Source organism: Podarcis pityusensis, assembly GCF_964106645.2.
Source record: "Podarcis pityusensis genome assembly, chromosome: 17".
Classification (NCBI taxonomy): Eukaryota; Metazoa; Chordata; class Lepidosauria; order Squamata; family Lacertidae; genus Podarcis; species Podarcis pityusensis.
Window position 1 is genome coordinate 18,641,237 of NC_138042.1, and position 24,365 is coordinate 18,665,601.

The 24,365-nt window shown below is 43.7% G+C and overlaps 2 protein-coding genes across 5 annotated transcripts in view; both read right to left on the reverse strand.

Moving 5' to 3' along the window:
- Positions 1-118: 118 nt before the first annotated feature.
- On the reverse strand, positions 119-9,564 carry LOC308466734 (uncharacterized protein). The gene is made up of 7 exons (XM_080987881.1): positions 9,386-9,564; positions 7,955-8,074; positions 6,012-6,101; positions 4,870-4,935; positions 3,489-3,554; positions 1,889-2,060; positions 119-1,170 (listed from the first exon to the last, which is right to left on the reverse strand). The coding sequence occupies exons 1-7, from the start codon at positions 9,513-9,515 to the stop codon at positions 486-488; spliced, it is 1,329 nt and encodes a 442-aa protein (XP_080844007.1). The 5' UTR covers positions 9,516-9,564; the 3' UTR covers positions 119-485.
- Positions 9,565-13,903: 4,339 nt separating this feature from the next.
- Positions 13,904-24,365, reverse strand: part of MOB3B (MOB kinase activator 3B) — a 97,060-nt gene continuing 86,598 nt past the window's right edge. For all 4 annotated transcript variants that reach the window (XM_080987966.1, XM_080987963.1, XM_080987965.1 and 1 more), the window contains exon 4: positions 13,904-18,593. Coding sequence is in view for 3 of the 4 variants with exons in the window: in XM_080987963.1 (XP_080844089.1) it covers positions 18,564-18,593 (30 nt within the window). In the remaining variant the exon portion in view is untranslated. The remainder of the gene's footprint in view (positions 18,594-24,365) is intronic.

Below are 24,365 nucleotides of genomic sequence, written 5' to 3' on the forward strand. Positions count from 1 at the left end.
AGTTAACACCAGCAAGGGGACCTAGCTGACTGTCCTCACCACCATATTTAGTGACTTCTGCATTAGTCTGGCTGAAAATAGCTATCAAGTCTACATCTTAATGTAGGGGAGACGAGAGTTCATTCATATAGTTGATTTATTGTACAGAAAATTTAATCATGTAACGTAACCTTATGTGGCTTTTGCCATGGCTAGTGATTCAAAGCTTTATTTATTTATTTTCCCACATCATAATATGAAACTATTCCAATGTCTCTTGGGAGTACGTACTTTCTTACACCGCTTTTTTCTCACTAAGCTCAGCTATCAATACCGTTCCAGCACACCTTCAGACCCCTGTAGTCCCAACTTCCTTGTTGGTTTTCTCCTCACTTCAGAATCTCAATATTTCTCTCTGTCTGAATTTTGTACGGAGCAGCCAACTGTGAAGTTAGTAATCCAGATTGCTTTCCTTCTTTTTCAAAAATCATTGTCAACATCAGGATTTAACCTTGTGGTGGTGGTGGCGGCGGTGCTGGTGGTGCTTCTGGGCCACTAGGTGGGGGTGGAGGAGGGGGAGCAGCTCCAGGCTCGCTTGGTGGAGGTGGAGGTGGTGCTGCTGGGCCACCAGGTGGTGGTGGGGGTGCAGCTCCAGGTTCGCTTGGTGGAGGTGGTGGTGCTGCTGCTGGGCCACCAGGTGGTGGTGGGGGTGCAGCTCCAGGCTCGCTTGGTGGAGGTGGTGGTGGTGCTGCTGCTGGGCCACCAGGTGGTGGCGGGGGTGCAGCTGCAGGCTCACTTGGTGGAGGTGGTGGTGGTGCTGCTGCTGCTGCTGGCTCATTTGGTGGCGGTGCTGCTGCTGGTGCACTTGGAGGTGGTGCTTCAGTTGATGGGGCTTGAGAGGGTGCCACTATTTCAGATGGTTCTGTCTCTCTAAGCCTGATTGACTCTAGAGTGCGGGCTGATTCATCAGAAAATGATGACACCTCATCTACTGAGTGTACAACAGGATCAAATGTTAGCATCCTTGAGGGTTTAGCCACCGAGGGGCTCCGTCCTACTGATCTTGGTCCGGACTCGTTCCATATCAAGCTCTCAGTTCTAGACATTGCAGATTCGGATGGATAGGGATGGAAAAAGGATGGCCCAAATAGTGCTTGATTTTCAGAAGAAGTAAATGAGAGCTCTGTGAAACTGGAATGCAAAGAGGGTGTTGATTTTGTGTCTGCTGTTTCTAAGGATCTCAGGGCTGTGTCACTCAAAATACCTTCCCACGTGGAAGACACTCCCATGCACAGCATTTCCTATGTAGGTTTCTCCACAATGCAGAGCATTTGCCTGCATCCTGCATGGTCATCTGACAAACAGTTGCTTTACCAAGCCACTTCCATGTGGAGATGGCAGCATGCAGGCATATTAGGGGAGATGCGAAAAATGTATGTTAAAAAGGGACAGGCAGCTTTTTGCCCCTAGTGGCAGGGCCCTGCCCCCCTTTAATATCAGAGCAAGAACATATAGGACCTATAAGTATAAAGTTGCAAGATGGAGTGTTCCCATTCCAAGATTTAAGTCAGTTAATCGTGTATTCCGCCTTCCGGGATACTCCATTCCATTGCTCTTCCTCCCCCGCCCCTATAGCAGTTAGCCAGTGTTCTGCGCCCACTGAGCATGTTCTGTCTTGACTGAGTTGTTTTGCCTCTTCTACTACAAATTAGGTTTTTTTGTGGGTTTTTTAAAAAAATACTTCTCTAAACCTTTGGATTCCCCCAAGCCTACTGATGCCTTCCTCTTGTGTGTGGATGATGCCATTTTGGCTACACAAGGAACCACATTTAGATAATGTGTTGACTATTAATACAGAATATACAGATGGATCGTTAGAATTCATCATTTGTGTGATGGGAAGACTTACCTAATTCTTTTGCTACATTGGTATATAGTCATACCACAAAGCATTGTAAGCAATATTAAAACACACAGAGTTGCTGAGGATACAGCCAACAGTATCTGTTCCCGGGGTCGTGGTCTTTCTTCTTCTTTGGAGACAAGTTGTATGCGCTTCTCAATCTCTGCATTGTCTGAAACTTAAGGCAGGGCAGTTGTTTAAAATTAATCAAATGGAAACAGCTGTTTACCTTTAAATCCACTAAATTGCTTACAGTCTACCAGGTGTCACTAACATTTTTTGACTAGCAGGCAGATTTTGAACTTTGAGAGAGTGTTAGAGTACCTACCAGTCACAAAATGACTGCCATGGAGGGGGCATGGCATAATAAAATTAGAGAGACAATCACTCCCAACAACTTTATGCACATACTATGGGAAGTCAGCTATGTCTTAATGGTTCCTAATTATGGAGATTACACACACACACACACACACACACACTGATGCTGTTGCTGTCTAGTAACAACAGAGAGCGTTCCTCAATACAGTGGAACCTTGGTTGTCGAATGCTTCGGGAGTCAAATGCTTCAGTTGTCGAACGACAACAACCTGTAAGTGAATGCTTCCATTTTCGAACACGCATCGGAAGTCGAACAGCTTCCGAGGCGCGTTTTGTCAGTGTTTGTAAAAAGCAAAAAAAGGAGGGAAAGGTTCTGACCTCCCTTTGTCTCCTCAGCCTGGTCCTCGGACCCTTGTCGGCACAAAAAGAGTCCACGAGAATATCCTTGCAGAGTTTTATTCTTAAAAGTCTTTGTGCAAAACACGACTGAATAACTATACACACCAGCACTAACCAACCCAAACACCAGCCTCAGCACAAACTAACATTTCTCACTTTATATATACAACCTGCTGCAGGCCGCTGAGTCGTGCTGACCCAGCTTTATTCGCATTAAAGAAACAGCGGCCATTTTAGCCGTGACATGTTTCTCCATTTTTTCAATGGATTTTGCCAACCGGCAATTGCACCTCGGTTGTCAAACGTTTTGGAAGTCAAATGGTCTTCCAGAACAGATTACGTTTGACAACTGTACAGTACTGAGGAAAATATACAAGATAACCACACCACTCTCATTTCACAGAAATCATTTAGAAGGTACCTGCACAATTTGCCCCTTATTTTTCTTTCCAGGAGAACTTGAGGCCTTTTTTTGTGTGTGTGTGTGTAATTGAAAACTCAGTCTGGGGCACCTGCTCAGTGACACACCACTGCAGGTCACAGGCTGGTGACCCCTGCAAGTAATCCATACTTGATGTTTAACTGTGAATGTGCTGATCTGGTTTAGCATCATGTTTGATGTAGGGATGGGTTCTTTTGCTTTAACAAATCATTATCACTAAAAGAAGCAGCAGCAGTGGCTACAGATCATAGTTTGTTTAAGGCAAAACATACCACAATCTCTAGGCCAGAAATAAAGCTAAGTCAAGACTGGATCCTTGAAAATTTAACTATTTTTCAGCTCTAAATATAGGCAATACAAAATGTTCATCTCTTGTGCAAATGTTATGTAAGGTAAGATCATATGGCAATTTCAGGTTTCACCCCTGCTAAATTGTGTGCTTACTTGGTACCGGTTGGAAAAAGAGATCTTTTACTGGACTTCTGTCAAAGTCTTCATTAAACATTCGTCCTGTAATAAAAGTTAAGAATGCAATTCAATTAAAAACAAATATTTAATTTGTGCAATACTTCTTATGTACATAGTTCAAGCATAGCTAATGGACTGTCCATTATGTCCAAGCCAGGGATCATGGTTTCTTTCTTCAAACAAACTGGTCAGTAATTCACAGCTAACCTTTAACTATGGTTTATAATGACATGCAAATGCGGTCAGTGTCAACTCTTTTTACTGATTCCTGAAAATCCACAGGAATCTTCCCAAAGGGGGCATGGGGGCAAAGTATATACAGGCAACCCTTCATTTATGTGGGGGTTAAGTTCCAAGGCACCACATGCTTAAGTAAAATCACATATATTTGAAACACCATTGAAAAAGCCTGCAAACACCCCATTCCACCTCCACCCCATTCTGCCCCCTTTTGTGACTTTTTTGACCACTTCCGGGCTTTGATGTGATAAGTGTTAGAAACTGAGATATGAAAGCTAGGAGCTAATTGACACCATAAACTTAGGTTATGGGCGCAACAATGTAATGTCTAGGCGTGCTTTTTTATAGCAAGAATACAAAGCTGATTATGAATGAACTGCAGCTAAAATATTATGTTCATTTTTCACACTGAGAGCCAGTGTGGTGTAGTGGTTAAGAGCGGTAGACTCCTAATCTGGGGAACTGGGTTCGCGTCTCCGCTCCTCCACATGCAGCTGCTGGGTGACCTTGGGCCAGTCACACTTCTTTGAAGTCTCTCAGCCCCACTCACCCCACAGAGTGTTTGTTGTGGGGGAGGAAGGGAAAGGAGAATGTTAGCCACTTTGAGACTCCTTAAAGGGAGTGAAAGGCGGGATATCAAATCCAAACTCTTCTTCTTCTTCTTCACATGGTCTAGTCCTTCCCCTGCCCACCCCCTAATGTTCTTAAGAGGGTCTCTTCTCCTATCTTCAGAGAATAACTGGAAGTGGGGAGGCAGAAAAAGGTCCTCCTTTCCTTCCACTCTGCAGTTTTAATCTGAAATCTTTAGGCACAGGACTGTGCCCAAAGCTCAGAAATTCGCACTTAGGAAATTCCCTGTTGCAAAATGCGCCTAGAACAATGGGAGTTTCAAACACTGGATGTGATGTGTGGTCGCACGCATATCGAATGCACATAAATGGGGGGGTTGCCCGTACCCCAAATAAATAATACATAGCAAGCATCAGAGATTAGGCCTAGGTGTTCTGGTAGCTTTGGTAACTGAACAATAGTGAGACCTAAGTAGATATGGCCTCTGAAGAATTATTTGTACGGTTGGATCACATGGAAGTTTCTCCACAGCTAACTGTGCCCTTACCTGGTACCGGATGAAAAAGGACATCTTCTGGTTGATTTTTATAAACATCTTCATTCTTTGGTGGTACTATAATAAAAGTTAAGAAATATGTGATTCGGTTAAAAAAATAATCAGATTCCTTGTTCACTAATTTCTTATGAACATAGGTCATGGGTAGTTAATGAACTGGCTTTGTACTATGTCCAAACTTGGGACCGTGGTTTGTTTTGCTCAAACAAATCACAATCAGTAATCCAAACTTGTTTGTCTGAGATTGTGGTTTGTCTGAAACAAAACAAAACAAATCCCCAGTTGATTCATAAAGGTAAGTGGTTTCTATCTCTAGATTGCAGTTGTAGAGGGTAGGTGGGAAGAAAGGGCAGTAACTGAATGGGCCCCTCCTCCATGCTTTTCCCTCTAAGAGAAAAAAAAAGACCGCTATGGGAAGAGTTAAACCTCTCCCCTCAGGGCAGGAAAGGGTTAATATGCCACACTCTCACTGCAGGTGGAGATTCCAGACAGGAAGGGGTTAAGCCCACCCACCCCATATAGGTAAATTTGGGATGTGCAGCCCACAGCAGCCCTAGAGTCAGGTAAGTGAGACACTGGGCCTTGGGAAGGAGCTGTGAGCGCCCTGACAGGGTCCTAGAGTCCTCCTGCCTCCTTTCTAAAAGCCAGTTAGCACTTTCCCAGCTTTGGGAAGGAGATAGAAGGGCTATAGGACCCTGCCAGAGCCTCACACCTCCCTCCCCAAACCCAGTGCCTCACTTACCCAGCTTTGGGAAGGCTGCATGTTGTCAAATTTTGGCTTTGCTCCACCCCCCTCCCGCTGCGTGACAAGACAGTGTGCAGTCTTTGGGTTCTGTGTTCACTTGGTATAAAAAAAGAGAAGCAAAGCAGCCCAGAACTATGTGTTCACAGTAAACCACAGTTTTCATTATCCATGGTTTACTGTGACATGCAAATGAGGTCACTATCAACTCTTCAGAATTTAAATTGGTTCCTGAAAATCTAGTGATGGCTCCCTGAAAATGTAAATATGGGCCATGAAAATGCACTTTTTGTGCAAACCAGTAACTATGGTTTATCATGACATGTAAATATGATATGTAAGGTTGGACCACATGGGATTTCCAGGTTTCATCACCGCTAACTGTTCTTACGTGGTATTGGATGGAAAAGGTGATCAATGGATAGACTTTTGTCAACATCTTCATTATCTTGTAATCCAACATCTTCATGATTCTGTGGCCCTACAGTAAAGTTAAGAACTGTGCAATTCAATTAAAATTAAGCAATCCTTTTGTTTCTAGTTAATGAACTGGCTTAGTATTATGTCTTAACTGGGGATTATGATTTCTTTTACTGATGAATGATCAGTAGTCTAAGAATAAATATCAGCTACAGATTGTAGTTTGTTTGAGGCAAAACAGACCACAGTTCCCAGCTCAGACATGAAGCTAAGCCACAGATGTTGTTTTGTTTCTCTCGCATATTAGCAGGGAAGAATAAAGTGGCCCAGACCCAACAAATACATTGCCAACATTTTTCAGCAGTAGTACTAATTCCTGAAAACCCAGTGATGGCTCCATGAAAAATTACATGGTTTTTTCCAGTCCTAGATATGGGCAATACAAAATGCACATACATAATGTGGGTTCACACACAAATTTCAGTTTTAAGCACTGCTGGACTATGTCCTTACCTGCTACTCAATAGAAAAAGACACCTCTGGATGGATGTTTGTCAACTTCTTCATTATCCCATACTTCTGTAACAAAGTTGCAGAAGTATGCAATATTTTTTAATGCACCCACAACTTTCTTTGTCCATTGTTTTGTTATGTACATACAGTAAGCCCACAACTTTCCTGGGGTTCCAGGAAAAATGCCTTTGGCAATCCCACCTGCCACTGAACCCAGTGCATTTTGACTATATGCAATTTTGGCTTTAGGCATGATCCCCAGAACATAACCCCCACGTAATTTGCAGGCTTACTGTAGTTCTTTGTTTTTTAAGTGCAGAGATAGCCCTCTTCCCAGTGTGAAGAAGAACGACGACTTTGGCAGTACTCTCCTTATTGTATAGTTTGGCTGTGCAAATTCCAACATCAGCCATGAAAGACAAAGATCAAGGAGAATGAACAGCTGGAACCTTGTTGTAATTAAAACCGTGCCATTATTATTCATTGGTACACAAGTGTAGAGTTTTGCTGCTCATGGCTACGCAGCATGCAGAAGCAAACACTTGAAGTAAGAAAGAGGGGTTCTTTTGATTGGGAGCTACACTGAAGACCAAATGGAGCATCTGTTACCACTGCCTACTCCATATGAAAATGGAGGTCCGCCATTTTCCAGAACTATCTGTTTCCTAGTTCTGCTGGATCTCTCAGTGGCCTTTGATACCATTGACTATGACATCCTTCTGAACTGTCTACAGGAGCTGGGGACACTGTTATACATTAACTTTATCCCTTGCAACTTGTTCATGCGTTGTAAATTTATACATATCTTCTATCCATTTGTTGAAGAGAGCCACATTTTTTTCCTTCTAGTTCATCAATACTAGTCTTTTTTCCATACTGCCCCTTAGTTAGATTCCAAGTACTGGGAATATAATTCAAAAGGATATTTTCCTCTGCAAATTTAATGTTTTTCCGTACAGTTGCATTAATCATTTCTGCTACCCTCTCCCAAAAATATACCAATGTGGGACATTGTATGAACATAAGTTTTAAAGAAGCATTATCATCTCCAGCAGCTAGATGTCTTAGATAGCCCTTTCCTAACTCCAGTAAATTCAAAATATAATTGTTTTGTACGAGTCTTAGTCTAAGGTCCAAAAACACCCTTGTTATAGAACTTAGCACAGTTTCCCTTTGCTTGGTTGAGATTGACATCCCTAATGTTATTCCATTTGTCCCTTAATATCTGCATATCAAACTGGTTTGCTGTATAAACATTTTCATAAGGTGACAGTGGGGTATTATTTGTTACATAAGTGTTGATCAGATGTTTTAATAACTGGGCCTCTGAGGCTGTAAAAGTTGCTGGTCTTTTGCCTTATAATTCTTTTTATTTTTAATAAAGAATAATAAAAAGTTTACCTTCCATTATAGAAATCTTATGTACAGCAGGGTGTATGATGATGTGCTTCGTACTTCCTTCCTCCTCCTTCTCGTTCGCTTTCTTCTCATGATTTATCCGAATAATAACTTTATGTTTCTCTAGATAAATGAGGTACATTTAAAAAAAATCACTTTATTCAATTATGATTGAAAGAGCAGAAGCCTGCTATGAATTCTTCATCCAAACCCAACATCAGACCTTTAAACGATACTCTGAGACAATAGTCTTCAGTTTTTCCAGACCTTGGATCTACCTTTAACCCAAACATGCATTCGAGGACCCATTTCTTAATGTTATACCATATACTTGTAGGTTTGTTAGTGCTAGCGTTGCAACCCACGCCTTAGATCAGGCCATGATCTGGCAGTGGGTCCCAACCCAGCAATTGAAGACCAATACTCTTAAGAGTGGGGTTGGGAACCTTTGGCCCTCCAGGAGTTGCCAAGCGACAACTCCCATCAGCTCCAACTCACATGGGGGCAGTGGGAGTTATAGTACAGCAACGTCTGGGGAGCCAAAGATTTCCCCAGCCCGGCTCTAAGATAATTATAACAGGTTTATATGTTTCAAATGGATTTCTCTTAGGTCATGATATTAATATCCATCAGAGGTCTGCTTGAGGCCACAGAAACCAGTGGACTGAAGGATGACTAACTTCTGTGCTAGATTCAGTCAATTATGGCTACATGGAACCTCCAGATTTAGATATACCAATGAATCTCAGTGGCTGAGGAATGACAGCAGGGAAGGGCAACTGCCTTCACGGGTTCACATGTGGGCTTTATAGAGGAATCTGGGTGGTCACTGTGAGAAGTCGATTTGCTGGCCTACATCCTGGTCCTGGATTTGCTGGTCCTACATACTGCAGTCTGATCCAAGGTGAGTTGCAATAGGAGCACTACCACCATGCAAATATATGCTTAATAGATTTAAGAAGTGGGTCCCCAAATGCAAGTTTGGGTTAAACGTGGGTCCTGGGTCTGTAAAGGTTGAAGGCATACCTGGCCTATATGGAGCTATGGTCAGATCCATCAGGGTTCTTCTCATATTCTTAACATGACTACATATGGAGACAAAAGGCAAATAATAGCCGTGGACAGGAAGACAAGGTATCCAGCCACCAACACACCCCAAATCGCTGAATTTTGTTGCCAGTAGAGTGGTGTCAGAAATTAAAGGGGCAGGAGCTCAAAATATTCAACAAAGTACACCAAACATACTCAACAGAGAACAGAAGAGTCCGGCTGAAGAGAGTTTCTGAGTGACACCATACAGTGATTATTGTCTGAGCTAGTCACTTTCATTCCCCCCCGCCCCCGGCTGGCTGTTGTTTGTGGTTTTGCAGCACAATAGTAGTGTACAATAAACATGTTCTTAGATGAGGCATATAGCTTTCAAAGAGATCATACCTTTAGTAGCTCCTGCAAATATTAATGATGATAAAAAGATAAACAGTAGCAGATTCATAAGGGAAACTGTCCAACGTCTCAAATCATTCTTCTGGGCGACTCTTACTCTTTCCCTGCTGGAATCATTCATGTTGCATGCTGTAGTATCTCATTATGACATCACCATGCCCTTTAACCTCACAATGAACCAGCTGGAGAAGAATGGAAGACTGGGCATTTTGCAGAGTTCACGCAAACACATCTAACTTGGATCACTTTCCAAACTACGCAGAATTCTGGGGAGGGGGGGATGTGCATCAAATGTGCTGTAAATGTGCAGCGCGAGCACAGCTTAAGTATACAAAAAAAACAACCCTGAAGGACAGAATAAAGTAAGGCTTATGAAGGGTGTGGTTTGAGGTGAGGGTGTGTGGCTGAGGCCAGGAAGTCTTCTGGGGGCCAGAGAGGCCTGGGGCGGCCTGAGGTTCAACTTTGACCATAGGCAGTGTTGTCAAAAGTATAATGGCTCAAGCTGCCTTGGAAATAATTGCTTCTGTTCATCCAGGTATTTGTATGTATTGCTATTTATCTTTTACTGCGGTAGGGTAGAATTGGTCCGCATGTTACTGAAGGATGAGTGCTTTCAGTCAATTGTTATTTTAGCTTTTCGGTACGCTTTGTTACCATTTATGCTTTAATAATTGTATTGCTCTGAGACATTTTTGTACTAAGTGATGAATAAATGCAAATAACAGCAATAACAACAACAGTAATATTTTCTTCCTTCCAGTGTTTGTCTGCTGCTTGTGATAAGGTAAAGGATTCTGCATATGCTCACAGCTACTCTTCTTTTTAATACTGTTACCCATTTCCGGAGCTGATCCCAAGCATTTAAATGTGTTCTAGAGCTGTGCTTTGGGAAATCCTAGTCAAAATAAAGCCTTTCAGAGACGTGGGGCAGGGAGGGGAGGAACAGGATGAGGAAACAGGTGTATACAAAGAGGCAAAGGGGCAAGGAAAGGAGAAAAGTGAAAAATGAAGGGGGAAGGGAAACAAAATGATTTAGGGTGTGGGGTAGAAATAGTGAGTGAGAAACAGGAAAAAGAGGCCAAGAAGGAAAAGCAAGGTCTGGGTCAAAAAAAGTATACTTAAATCAACTTTTTTTGGAAAGGTCATAAAAGAGAGAGAATTGTGTGGAAATTAGGCACAACAGGATTAGAAAAGAATGGAAATGCTCAGATAACTTAATGGGAGAAAAGGGGAAAATGAATGACTGTGAGGTACTGAGATAGTTTTTAAAATGCAAAGGAGGCGAGGAAGAAAGGAAAAAGAGAAACATTTGGCTAAGAAGGCATTGACTGACATTTGTTTAGCAAACCCCGCTTTAAACACCACCACCACCCAAATTACCATCATGGGGTAGAGTGCAGGGGCAAATACAAGAGAGCTATCTCCCTATCTATAAAATAAAATGTTACAGGGATTGGGGGAGGTTGAAAGTGAAGGCAGGAAAATGACACTCTTAAACCTAAAGCAAAAACAAAAGGTAATTTGTACGCCCTGCTATAAATGCCCAGCCCACCATTTGTCTGCACAAGGCAGACCTATTGCTGAGGGTTGCTTCAGATCGAGTCCTCGCCCGACAGCGGCTGCTGAAAGATGCCAGCTTGGCTGAGAAGAAAAGAACAAGGGACTTTGGGGGGGGGGGGGAGAAGGAGAAGCCAAGCAGCCACCCCCCTGTACCACATTAGTTAGCTCAGCTCTGCCTCAGCTCAGCCCAAGGATGGAAACAGAATATTATTGTAAGCCAACCTGTGCAGTGTCATGGTTAGTGTCAGACAAGGACTGGGGAGACCAGGGTTCAAATCCCCATCAAATAACTGGGCATAGCTGTCAACCTTCCCTTTTTTTTTTGCGGGAAATTCCCTTATTCCAGCGCCGTTTCCCGCTGCTTCCTTCTACTATCCCGGATTGTTAGATATCCCGTAGACTGTCCCCGGGACAGGTGAGGCTGCTGATCCTTATTTTCAAATCTGAAAGTTGACAGCTATGTAACTGGGTGACTTTGAGCTAGAGTAGTTGTGAGAATAATATAGGGAGGAGAGACAGGCAATGTAACCGAAGGAGTTTGCTGAGCTGCACTGGAATGATGCATAAGGAAGCTGGAACTATTTGTCCCTCTTGCTTTCTTTGGTCTGGAGCTAAAAATATTACCTGTTACATGTTCTGTGCCTTTAGCTATATCTTGGAATGCAGCAAATAAAAAAGTACAGTATTTCCCCTTCACCATACAGTCTACAGTTCAGCCACTAATATCTTGCTCCTTGGGCAGAGGCATCTTGCAGTTGCTAGCATCCTACAGGAAGGGCTTCTTATGTGGCGGTGCAACCTTTCTGGATCGCATCCATCTCCTGGAACCTTCTTGTTTAGGGATGCAGGCTGAGCTCTGGGGATGCCTCTGAGCGCGACACCGAGATGCAGACCTCATAGATGCGGAAGGTGGCAAAGGCGCCAGCCACAATGCAGCAAATGCCCACAATGTACCACCAGTTGAAGGCACCAAAGGAAACCCCATTTAAAATGCAGTAGATCCCAAAAGAGATGGCAGCAATGACAGAGATTATCTGTAGGCAAACAGGTGGGTCACTTCCTCTCTCTTGCATAGCCAGGTCAGCAAGTTAAGTCTTTTCCAAGCTAAAATGATCGATGATTCTGGGTTCTGTATAGTTTTTTAAAAAAAAGTTGCTGAGAGAAGTGAGGTCTGTCTACTATGGTGTGCTCATGGCGTGCGCAATATATATTAATACTTGGCTAGAAGGATTAAGGTTCTGGAGGCATCTTATCCTAATTTCCAATTATGTTAAGTGGTCCACAATCCATCTGATTCCATTAAGCATCTTAGAATGCACAATACCTTTATTTATTTGGTGGGAATAAGATGCACATAAAAACGTGGGTAGCAGAGGGTGGAGAAAATCAGCAAAACTGTTTTGTTGCTCCCATCTTCGACACTGGAGGCCTCTCCTTGGGCAAAACATCTGAGGAACTTCGGTGGTAGTTTAACTATGATATTAGCATCATTTAAGTTAGGGAAGCCCAGACTTCCATAACAGAAGTGCAAGCCATGATTAGCTTACCATGCTGATGCTGGTAAGATGCTCCTAGAGGCTCCCATTTTTATTTTTTTAAGTGTTGGTGCTGACCTTTAAAGCCCTAAACGGCCCCGGTCCAGTATATCTGAAGGAACGTCTCCACCCCCATCGTTCTACCCGGACACTGAGGTCCAGCACCGAGGGCCTTCTGGCAGTTCCCTCACTGCGAGAAGCCAAGTTACTGGGAACCAGGCAGAGGGCCTTCTCGGTAGTGGCACCCGCCCTGTGGAACACCCTCCCATCAGATGTCAAGGAGAACAACAACTACCAGACTTTTAGAAGACATCTGAAGGCAGCCCTCTTTAGGGAAGCTTTTAATGTTTAATGTATTACAGTATTTTAATATATTTTTGGAAGCCGCCCAGAGTAGGTGGGGTATAAATAATAAATTATTAATTATTATTATTATTATTACTGTCATATCCCAAGCCTTCAGGTACTGGGTATGGTTCCCTCCTCCCCCTTTCATCCCCGCAACAACTCTGCGAGGCAAGCTGGGCTCAGACAGTGACTGGCTCAGTGAAGCTTCCTGGCTGAGTTTCTTGGGGATTTGAACCTCGTCCAACACTAACCACATTGGTTCTCCAACCAATCTATGCAATAATATGCCTGTTCAGGTCAGATGTCCTTCTAGGACAGAGAGAGACCATGCAGCAGTATCTTACAATGGAGGTAACTTATGGGTTGACCCTGATTTTAGGTTCTGAATGTGCATTCTAGGGTATGCTCTGTTCACACGGGGGCCAGAGAGACTGGTTGACACTGGGTCAGTTGTTACTCATCGCACATGGAGTTATATATCCATAACTCCCTTGCTGCACAGTCCTGCTAGGGAACATGAGTAATGGCAGATTAACTGCTTTGAAACTCCTTGCGCTCCATTGCTGATACTTTCTTCTTATAAACTCCTGAGTTTCTTGGAACACAGTTTGAAAAGTACTGCAACAGATGAGGAGGCTCATCAGTTTGCTCACAGCATGAATGAATCTAGCTAGCTGGGTTAGATCCAGATTTAAGTCATATGCAGAGTAAGCCCACTGGAACAATGAGACTTAAGTTACTCATAACTTAAGCCACATTGGTTTTAATTAGCCTACTTTAAATACGACATCTTGGATCTAAACTGCTCTTTTTACTGCTGGGCTGTACAAGACATAAATCAAGGCAAGCAGATTCCAAGAAAAATGTCTGACTCCAAACCTTTTTCAACATTTTTAATTAAAGTAAAAAGGTAAAGGTAGCACTGACCATTAGGTCCAGTCACGGACGACTCTGGGGTTGTGCGCTCATCTTGCTCTACGATGCAGATGCAGAACACGTGTGGGGTTGTGCTGCTTTTTGTGTGGTATTTCAGTTGCTTAAAAGCATTAATTATGATTGATGCAACTTTATATCGTTTTGTAAAACTCATTTTATTTCATTGACAGCATTGGTCTCATCATACAGTTGAACTCTTAATTTAATCACACACATAACTAAAATATTCTGCAAATGCATTGACTTTGACACTGCTAAAGCCCACAGTGGTAGAATTTGATCGATTGATGGGGCAGAAAAAGAACGATGTAATCTAACCAATTACTTGCTGAAAAACGTTAACCCTAAAAACACTACAAAACAAACCATAATCTTTGTCTAAATTAGTGGAGGGGAAACTTCCACATACCATCACAGACCAGGTAAGACACATTAACTGTGCTCCTTGGGAAACTGTTCCAACATAAAACTATACCCACTTCAAAGCAGGGACACCTGAACAGTCAAAAAGAAGCAGCATTATCAGTTTCTAGTATCTGTTTTTTGCTGGGTTCTCAAAACAGAGTTGAGAATGCATGACAGACGGAGTTTCTATGCCTGTGTTTAATAAACTGTTGAAATCTCAGGCCAGCCATGTTTTATTCAAAACTTCAGAAGGAGAAAATCAGTTCATAGTGGCCACCAGATGTTTTGGCCTACAACTCCCATGATTCCTGATCACTGGCCATGTTGCTAGGAGCGGTAGACCTAAACATCTGGAGGGGACCAGTTTGGGGAAAGGCAGCTGCAAAGCATATGTACTCACCTTTCACTGTCTGTAAAATAGAATGCTCCCAAAAATATTTTATCATCATCAGGGTGAGCTGTTTAAGATCCAGACTTAGCAGCATTGTTACCTTCTGTGGATTACCGTATTTTTTGCTCTATAAGACTCACTTTTTCCCTCCTAAAAAGTAAGGGGAAATGTGTGTGCGTCTTATGGAGGGAATGCAGGCTGCGCAGGCTGCTGAATCCCCAGAAGCCAGAACAGCAAGAGGGATCGCTGCTTTCACTGTGCAGCGATCCCTCTTGCTGTTCTGGTTTCCGAGATTCAGAATTTTTTTTTTCTTGTTTTCCTCCTCCAAAAACTAGTCTTGTGGTCTGGTGTGTCTTATAGAGTGAAAAATATGGCAATCTGTGAACAGGGACCCCAGGGCCTCTCTGATAAACTCCCATCAGCTTTATCTTGTATCCTGGGACATTAACCGTTGTGAAATTCAACAGAGATCTCTGGCCAGTTTGCAGGCTTTGAACCCTCGTTTATATAGACTACTTTTAAAAAGCTGAGCTTCCAGTGCATCTTCTACCACTATGAACCATGGAGAGCAACAGTCGACCCCACCCACCCAGAGTAGTGGCTTAGAATTTGGCCGCTTCATGCCTTACAAAGCAACTCTGTGCAATGAGACAATAGCGATTCACCAAATTGTATTAAAGCTGTCCCTGTTGCCTCAACGCTCTTCCAAAATCTTACCCAGAGTGGTTCCAATCAACCCAATCAGGTCCCTGTTATTTAATTCCCCTGGGGTTACATGTTAAAATAAATTCTAAATGCCAGGTTATTGAAAGAGACAGACACAAAGAATTTCGTCCTCAAAACATAAATGTGCCATCCACTGGCATGGTACCATGGGCGCTAGGTTCAGGAAGTTGAGTATCCAAAACATTGCTTAACATGTGGAAGTTCTCAGGTTGCTCTGATCCTGGCTTAGGTTTGAAAATTCTTGAAATAGCAGAAAGTTAAACCAGTAAAGTGTTGTTTTTTAAATGGAAACAGTAATCTTTACCACTTAAATCCTGAGCGGTAGAAGTGGGGTAGCTCATTCGCTGTGTTGTGTTTAAATGTACAATGTTCTTGTCAGGATTGAGGTTAGGGGAAACTGGTTCTTACCAGTTTGCGGTAGAAACCACCTCTACCTAACAGTGATGAGATTTGCCCTTGTGAGGTCACAAATCCATTCCCGTAGCACTTCTGCATATTAGAAACCTTCATCTTTAAATAGAAAAAAATTACATTGATATTGTGATTCAAAACTTCACATTTTTGTGTTAACTGTAAAAGTTGGTATTCAGACCATATGGGAACAAAAACATGTGCATATCAAAAATAACTTCTTGCAGATTCCCAACATCTTTCAATGCACATTATGCTGCAAGGTTAATACATGCTGCCTTATCCCATCAATATTTTTAAATCTTCGCCTCCTGTGGGATTAGTTTCCAAATTATTGATTTTCAAAAAGTCAAAGAATTACCAGTTAGTCAAAGGACAAATAAATTCCAAAGCTATTTATATGATCAAAGACTGGACTAAATTCCACAGAAGGCACAAGGCGAATTCTACAGTACTCCTTTCGTTTTCTAAATTGCATCTCTAAAACTGTGTCAGTAAACACTGGTTAATAGGCTTAGCCGTGGATATCTCTTGGCTGTTTGCGGATGTCACCAATATCAATTTCACTGGCTAAGACTCGGTGACAATTCATCTGTTTACTAAGCTTTGGAGGGTGGGTATTTTATCAGACACCAGACAAAATGGAATGAGTCTAACATCATCATCATCTTAATCATTATTCTTGCAACATTCAATCATTATTCTTGCAACATCCAACAAGGAGTTTGTTTTTCATATTACCAGAAGGGATAAAATTAGGAATGAAGGACAGCAATCGGAAGAACAAGACATGTACGTAACCACTCCAGTCAGCCACACATGCAACTTATCAACTACAGATCTCTTGCACTTACAAAGTGCATCGCTTTTTAACAAGCACTGGGATGCTGCCTTAAAGCCATGCTACTTCTATCATTTCCTCAAACAAAGGTCTCCTTTCCCCCACTCAACATTGAAACCAGTATCACAATCACACCAACCACCAATTTCCTGGTAAGTGAAGTGTCAAGAAAGAAAACAAACGTTTTAGTAGAAAAATAATTGAGGCACAGTGGCATTTCGAAGCATTTGCCAGGTCATCTTGAGTAAGGTAAAAGAAGATCCAGAAAGCTGCATAGGTGATCACGACATGTACTATGGTCTCATAGTGTAGCTCTCACTGAATGACTATAATTGCAGTTCAGAGGTGGGCGTGCGCAAGCCAGCTCTCTGAAAATGCCCTACAAGTCACTGATTTCAATAAACATGGTGCAGCGGAGTGACGCTTATAGGGCTAACAAATTGGAATTCCTTATGACTCATATTATCTCTCTCTTTCTGTCACTCAGAAGTTGTCACCGCCTTCCTTTTTTAAAATAATAATAATTCTTCCTAAGTCAGGAACAGGAATTTGTGGCACTCCATATGTTGGACTACAAATCCCATCAGCTCCAGCCAGCATGGCCAATAATAAGGATGTTGGCAATTGTAGTCCAATACCTTCTAGAGGGCCACAGGTTCCCCATACCTGCGCTTTTTGTTTCCTTAGTGGGCTCTGCATGCACAAACCAACTGGGCCTTCCAAATTCTGAAATGTATTACAGTTGTACCTTGGATCCTGAAGGTCTTGCAAGTCCAACGTTCCGGAAGTGAGTGTTCCGGTTTGCGAATGTTCTTTGGAACCCGAACGTCCGGTGCGGCTTCCAATTGGCTGCAGGAGCTTCCTGCAGCCAATCAGAAGCCACGCCTTGGATTCCAAACGTTTTGGAAGTCGAACGGACTTCCAGAACGGATTCCGTTCAACTTCCGAGGTACCACTATATTTAATCCATGAATCTCATGCATCAGAGCATTCTCTATGGCCTCCTTCCAGAAGCTGCCATTGCTACTCACTATCACGAGTTGGAAAACAACTTTTTATAGTGTGTGTGTGTGTGTGTGTGTGTGTGTGTGTGTGTGTGTGTATATATATATATATATATATATATATATATATATATATATATATATTTCTTTTCCCGGTTTGAGTGAGCCTGCTGCCAGGGGAAAGTAGAGAGAAAGCCCCCACAGTTTTTATCTGGAATCTCAGGACTGTGGTGATCATTGCAAGTGGTTTCAGGACTGAGTTAAGGTCTGTAGGTATCAATCCTAGAGAGCTGTAACACAGGCAAGAAGCACACACAAAACTCATGGTGTTTTGAAAGTCGCCACCTTTCTAAGGCATGACAGTTTCAAGTGGAAAAAACCAGTTTGTCTGTTCCACTAGGTAATTGATCACTTCCCTACATGAGCTCTGGAAAACAAAGATTGATGCCTAAAGTATCAATCTCAGTTTTTGGTGTATATATATATATAAATGCACATCATCTCTTTTTCCCCTTTTAGGCAAAAAACAGGCTGAGAGTTACTTTCTAAGCTGATTTGGAAAAGGCAGCCAGATACTCTGCTGAGGTCTTTAACATGTACTGTACCCGAAAACAATGTATTTATAACCACAGTTTAACAATAGCTGGTTTTGAAAGTACACCGAGAGACCAAACTTGCAGTAAAGCTTTAAGAGCAGGAAGGTGGACGGAATCAAATTGTAGTCTGACGAGTTCCTCCTCACTCATTCAGGGAATACGGAAAAAAGAATCATTTTGTCCTTTCTTTCCAAGTCATCCACATCATTCCAAGGAGGTACTGAGCAGCATTTTTAGGGTTAAGAGCATACACAACTGTGGGAAGGTGTCTGTGAAAGCAATAAACTCCTGTCCCTGATGGTTCCTGCTTTTTAAGGATTAAAGGAGGCAAGTTTTCCCTCTGAGGGCTGGCGTGTCCTCTAGGTCTTCTTTAGTTAGCAGGAAATTGTGTTTTTCGTTCATTCAACAGTGGTTCTTCAGTGACACATCCGGGCTGTCATCTCTTTCTGTAAAACAAGGGAAGCAGTTAAAGTCACAAGTCGCTCCTTTAACATATCACAAATCTGGGCAGGTTTTTGACACCAGCAGCGGTTATTCTGTGCATCTCTACAGTGCTGGGGAGCCAAGCAGCAGGGGATCTGCTGTACATAGAGAAGGCACCATGTTCAATTCTCAGCATCTCCAGGAAGACTTGGGAAAGATTCCCGTCAGGTATCCTGGAGAAGTGTTGCGTGTCGAGGTCCCCAAGCCACCCCCCAATAATTCACACATCAATTTTGGTTTGGGTTTTTGGCACGATTTTGGCCACAACTTTATTTAAATACACACAAGTGAGTGGTTGCTTAGGCATTGGTTCCGACTATCTGTCCTTGCCCAGGGACAGAACTGACTTCCGGATTCCAGCGGAAGCCAGTGAGGGAAACAATTTTGGGGAGAAAATGAAGCTGGGCCTCAGTCCCTCACTTCTCACCCTCATGCTCCTGGTGGCTTGCATGGCCCAAGTCCGATGCCAGGGACAAGGACTAAAAGAATGGCAAGCCCCTGGATTCCTTTAACGGAATTCCCTTTCAGCATCACCATTGGAGGGGTAGGCACTTACCCCTCCACCAACCGATTTGAACCAATGCCTAACCGCCAACCTTACAAGTTGTGACAATTTGCTACGCAGTAGGCAAAAACCAAATGGCACCAGCCAATCAGCCAAATGGACAAAATTCCTACCAGGCCCCTGCCTCAAAGCAGACGACCCCATGACAGGCATAGCAAGGTCAAGCAAACAACCCCCCCAATACAGGGAGGGTGGGTGGGTGATCCGGTGCAAGCAGCCAAGATGACGGCCAGAGTTGGGCGTCCAATTTTTAAAACCTCTGACCCCTCCTTCAAAATTGGCAACAAGCAATTCTCCCCAGCGACCCAATTACCATAGTTTTCGCTCCATAACACACATTTTTTTCGTCCTAGAAAGTAAGGGGAAATGTCTGTGCGTGTTACGGAGCGAATGCTTCCCTCCTCCGTGGTTTCCAGCGGGAGAAGAGCCGCTGAATGGGGAGGAGAGAGGGACAGAGTGCCTGCTTCTTTAAAGGAGCAAAGCGGGAGGGGAGAGAGCGGCTCCTGTCCATTTGGCTCCTTTAAAGCAAGCAGGCTCTCTGTATCTCTCGTCATGCTTTGCTGGAAATAGCAGGAAAGATTTTCAGCTCGCTAAGGGGGGGGGGGGAGGGAGAGAAGCAGAACCTGCTTGCTTTAAAGGAGCAGGAAAGATTTTCAGCTCGCTAAGGGGGGAGTGGGGGGTTGGGGGATAGGAGGGAGAGAAGCAGAGCCTGCTCCACACGTGCTCCTTGTCGCTTGAGTGCTTTTCCTTCCCTCCCCACTTAAAACGTGGTTACAAAGCACAGATCCACATGGATCCTCAGGATTTTTGCACTGGGTCACCCCAAATTCACCATCAGATCACATAGCATGTCCATGGCTACAGTTTGCACCAAAAAAATCACGCACCCACTGTTGCCTGGGGCTGCAGTGGTGCAAAAACGTGGTTACAAACATAGATCCACATGGATCCTCAGGATTTTTGCATTGGGCTACCCCAAACTCACCGTCAGATCACATGTCTGTGGCCACAGCATGAACCACAAAAATCATACATCCACTGTTTCGTTTAGAATATTTTTTTTCTTGTTTTCCTCCTCTAAAAACTACATGCGTGTTATGGTCGGGTGCGTGTTATCGAGCGAAAAATACGGTAACCAATTCACTGCCTGGGTCACTCTGCAAATCCGCCCAGCAACACTGGGGTGGCTTGTATCCCCCACTGCAACACGTGCTCTCTGCTAGGGAGAACACGTTTTTCCAGACTGTGTCAACAAGTAGAGGAGAGTCTCAGGCCTGGGGGGTGAAACACAAATAGGCTCAAAAAAAGTTCCCCAATCCCATGCTGAGCTAAATGGACCAATGATCTGGCAAGGGGCAGCCATTTCAGGCGGGGGTTCTGTTTCCGACACCCCACATGCATTATCAGAGAGCATATAAGCGCCCCCTGCCCCATTACGCCCTGCCCCACTCCCATTCTGTGTTCTTCTGGGTCAAAAAGGACCTGTGTGTCAATTGAACACGCCTAAAATAGTCACCACTTGTATAAAGCAGCTTCATAACATTCTCTGTCTTCTCTCTGCCATCTTCAAGGGCAGTATCAGGAACCAGCAAATTCATGTGCTACCCTTTTATCATTCTGACAGGTCTAATGGGTTGCTTAATTTCCTAATCTTTTGCATCCTACCTTAAAACAAGGAAATTAGCTGCACAGATATCAGGCAAAAAGCATTTCAAGATCATACAGTGGGATTCCTAATATGCCAATAACCCCTCGTTGGAAGTTAGTTTTCCATCAGGGAGTGGCAGCTGATGGAACTGCAGTCAAATCTCCAATGGAATGGGATTACACCTTAAGTGGGATAAACCATAGGTAACAAATAAAGAAACTGTATTGTACAAGTCAGGCAAATAAAATCTGAATTTTGCTGTTTGCACTCCCCATTTTGAATTCAAATTAAAAGCCAGCTTCTAATCTAACCTTAAATGGGTGAATTTTAGGGCCTTGGTTGTGACCTGCAATTCCCCAGCTGAGGCTGGGAAGGAAGAGACATTTTTGAATTGGCACCGTTTCTTAGAGGGCTTTATGCTAGGCTAGGGCTGTGCAGAACAAAGGCACAGGGACATGGGAAATTGCCCTAAAGCAAGTTTGATCATTGGGCCGTCCATCTAACTCAGTAATAATGTCTACAACCAGTTAGTCTATGGCTCTGGCAGAGGACATTCCTGGGCATGCCTGGAGATGCTGGGAATAATACCTAAGACCTTCTGCCTGCTCTACTACTGATCTACGGACCAGCTGAGTCCAGCAGCAGCCCAATAAACGTCCTGTATTTGCTGCTTGAACAGCAGTCGCCAAATACTCCCTGATGCCATGGCTGGTGACCTTGAGCTTAGCTTGGTGGATCTACAAGTTGTGCAGGTCTGGTTTACAATGTCTGAAGACTTAGGACAACAGGGAAAACAATGTATTTTGCCTTGTAACCACCACAATACTAATGGACGCATGTAAGTTCACAGAGCTGCTTCTTACAGGTAACAGTGGTATTAATATATGACTCCTAATTCTTTCCCCATGCAGTGGGGAGAAAAACTAATAAAACCAAGCTGGTCCTCAAAAGACACATATCAAGAGTCAAAAGACAGGGTTAAGTCCCTGTGGGGAGCATAGCTGTCAACTTACAGATTTGAAAATAAGGGACCAGCAGCCTCGAAAATAAGGGATCAGCAGCCAAAATAAGGGATTTTCCTAGCACAGGTAAGTTCAACTTCTGAGGCCCTCCGAGCCAAAGGCAGAAAGCCCAGCCAGCAGCCAAACAAAGCCTCAAGCGGTGGTTCCCACAGCGCAGCATCCCAGCAATGAAAACCACCGTCACCTCTCCGCTGGGAAGCGCTGAGCAAAGGCGAGTCCCCAGGCAACACGGCCGATTTGATCGGCACAAGGCATGCAAGCTCCACCCCCCAGTTGTTCTTAGACTCCTTATTGGGTGAGCAATGCAGCCAAGAAACACAGCTGGAGCCTCCCTCCTCCCTGGCCGGCAGGGAGGGAGGGAGAGGAGCTGCTTCCTTTGAAACCCGGGAAATTTAAGGGACATCATCAATAAGGGACAGCAGCAGGACACGGCGCTGGATAAGGGACTTTCCCACCAAATAAGGGACGGTTGACAGCTATGGTGGGGAGTTCCACAGTTCATATTTGCAGACGGTGCAAAAACTGGAATTGTTACTGCAAATAGGAAGCGACCGAGTGTGGGATTTCTGAGGAATAGTTGACAGACTTGCCAAACGATACTTTCAGATCAGGGGTCAGCAACCTAAGGCCCATGGGCCGGAAGCAGCCCGCAGGGGTCATTTGACCCGCCCATGAGCCGCCCCCGAACTGAGTTGCCCGCTGTGCTAAACCGGCGCAGTGCGGCGCCGAAAACCGCACCTGCGCAGAGGTTGAAAATCGCGATCCGACCAATGGAGGGATCTCTGCGGAACTGATCCGGCCCAGGCAAGAAAAACCTTGCTGACCCCTGCTTTCTGATGTTTCTCAAATGGACAAAACAGATTCAAGCATCAGCTCCTGTTTGTGTTATTTTGACTTCTAGCCACTAAGCGGCGCCAAGCCTATTGCTGTGGCTGGGAGATGAAACTTGATGCGGGGCTATTTTTAACGGTACAGCCTTCCAAAGAGAGATGAATTACAGGTGGTTACTCGCCCACTTTTCCAAATTCCCTGTTTCGATTCAAAGGTGCAGATGCACCCTGAATGAGGATGTTGGAATGAAACACATCTGCTCCACAAAACAGCTTTTGGAGCACTCCCGGCCTTCTCTCCCAATCATTAAAAGATGACCCTCTATGAGCTTCTCTGTTCTGAAATACCCTGGGAATACAAACAGCAGAATATCTGGAAAACACTGCCCTGCAAAACAGCTTTTGCCTCACTCACTCCAGATCCTGTCCTCAGACAGTCCCAGGCTCAAATGTTTATGATCAAAGTACTCCTAACTGGCTATCCCAAGCTCTGAATGGGAAAATAAACACACACAAAATAAGATTCCTATCTGGTTCTGTATCTGAGTTAAACAAATGCTGTCTCAGATGTATTTTTAAGATGCAGGCATCTTAAAGCCTTGAGTTTGTAAAGGTTTGAGTAATTAAACTATGGTCTTTTAAACTCGGGGGGGGGGGGGGGTATTATTATTTTTTGTTACTACAGTGGTACCTCGGGTTAAGTACTTAATTCGTTCCGGAGGTCCGTACTTAACCTGAAACTGTTCTTAACCTGAAGCACCACTTTAGCTAATGGGGCCTCCTGCTAATGCCACACAATTTCTGTTCTCATCCTGAAGCAAAGTTCTCAATCTGAAGCACTATTTCTGGGTTAGTGGAGTCTGTAACCTGAAGCGTATGTAACCCGAGGTACCACTGTATAGTAAGACATTTTGTGTTTTTATCTTGTAAGCCGCTCTGTGATCTTGGGATAAAGGGAGGTACAGAAATGAATTAACTATCATCTCTCCCTTTGCTGCAAGTGCACTAAAGGGCCATACCAAAGTACCCCTCTCTTTTACAGCTTCTGAGAGCTGATTTATGCAGAATGAGATGAATTTTCTGCCTGTGCAACCATTGCCTAGGAACCAAGTGTAATGGTGTGAGTCTATTTTTTTTTTGAAAAGATGATTAAAAAATGACCTAGACAGCAAAGCTGTCATTCACCACTAAGTCATTCTGATACATGAGTGTCTTCTCTGTAGTTTTTATGCCTATAAAATGGGGGAACATCATCTACCACTTCAGGTGCGAAGGGTCGGTCTCGATCCCATCCTCCAGAGCATCTGGCTTCATATCTCAGCATTTTGCCATAGCTTAGGCTTCCACAAGCTGGTACCCTCCTCACATTTTAGTTGCAACTCACATATGTGGGACACACATGGTCTACAGCGTGAGTAGGCAAACCAAGGCCCAGGGGCCAGATCCGGCCCAATCGCCTTCTAAATCTGGCCTGCGGACGGACCAGGAATCAGTGAGTTTTTACATGAGTAGAATGTGTCCTTTTATTCCAAATGCAACTCTGGGTTTTTTCTTTCCAAAATATAGTCTGGCCCTCTACAAGGTCTGAGGGACAGTGGACCGTCCCCCTGCTGAAAAAGTTTGCTGTAAAGGTAAAGGGACCCCCAACCATTAGGTCCAGTCGTGACCGA

Excerpts from the sequence above, each read along its gene's own strand:
- LOC308466734 (XM_080987881.1), bottom strand. The coding sequence starts at position 9,515 with ATGAATGATTCCAGCAGGGAAAGAGTAAGAGTCGCCCAGAAGAATGAT. Across the intron at positions 8,075-9,385 it reads ATTTGCAGGAGCTACTAAAG|AGAAACATAAAGTTATTATT; the intron begins GTATGATCTCTT and ends TCATTTATCTAG. Across the intron at positions 3,555-4,869 it reads CCTTTTTCATCCGGTACCAG|GACGAATGTTTAATGAAGAC; the intron begins GTAAGGGCACAG and ends CTTTTATTACAG.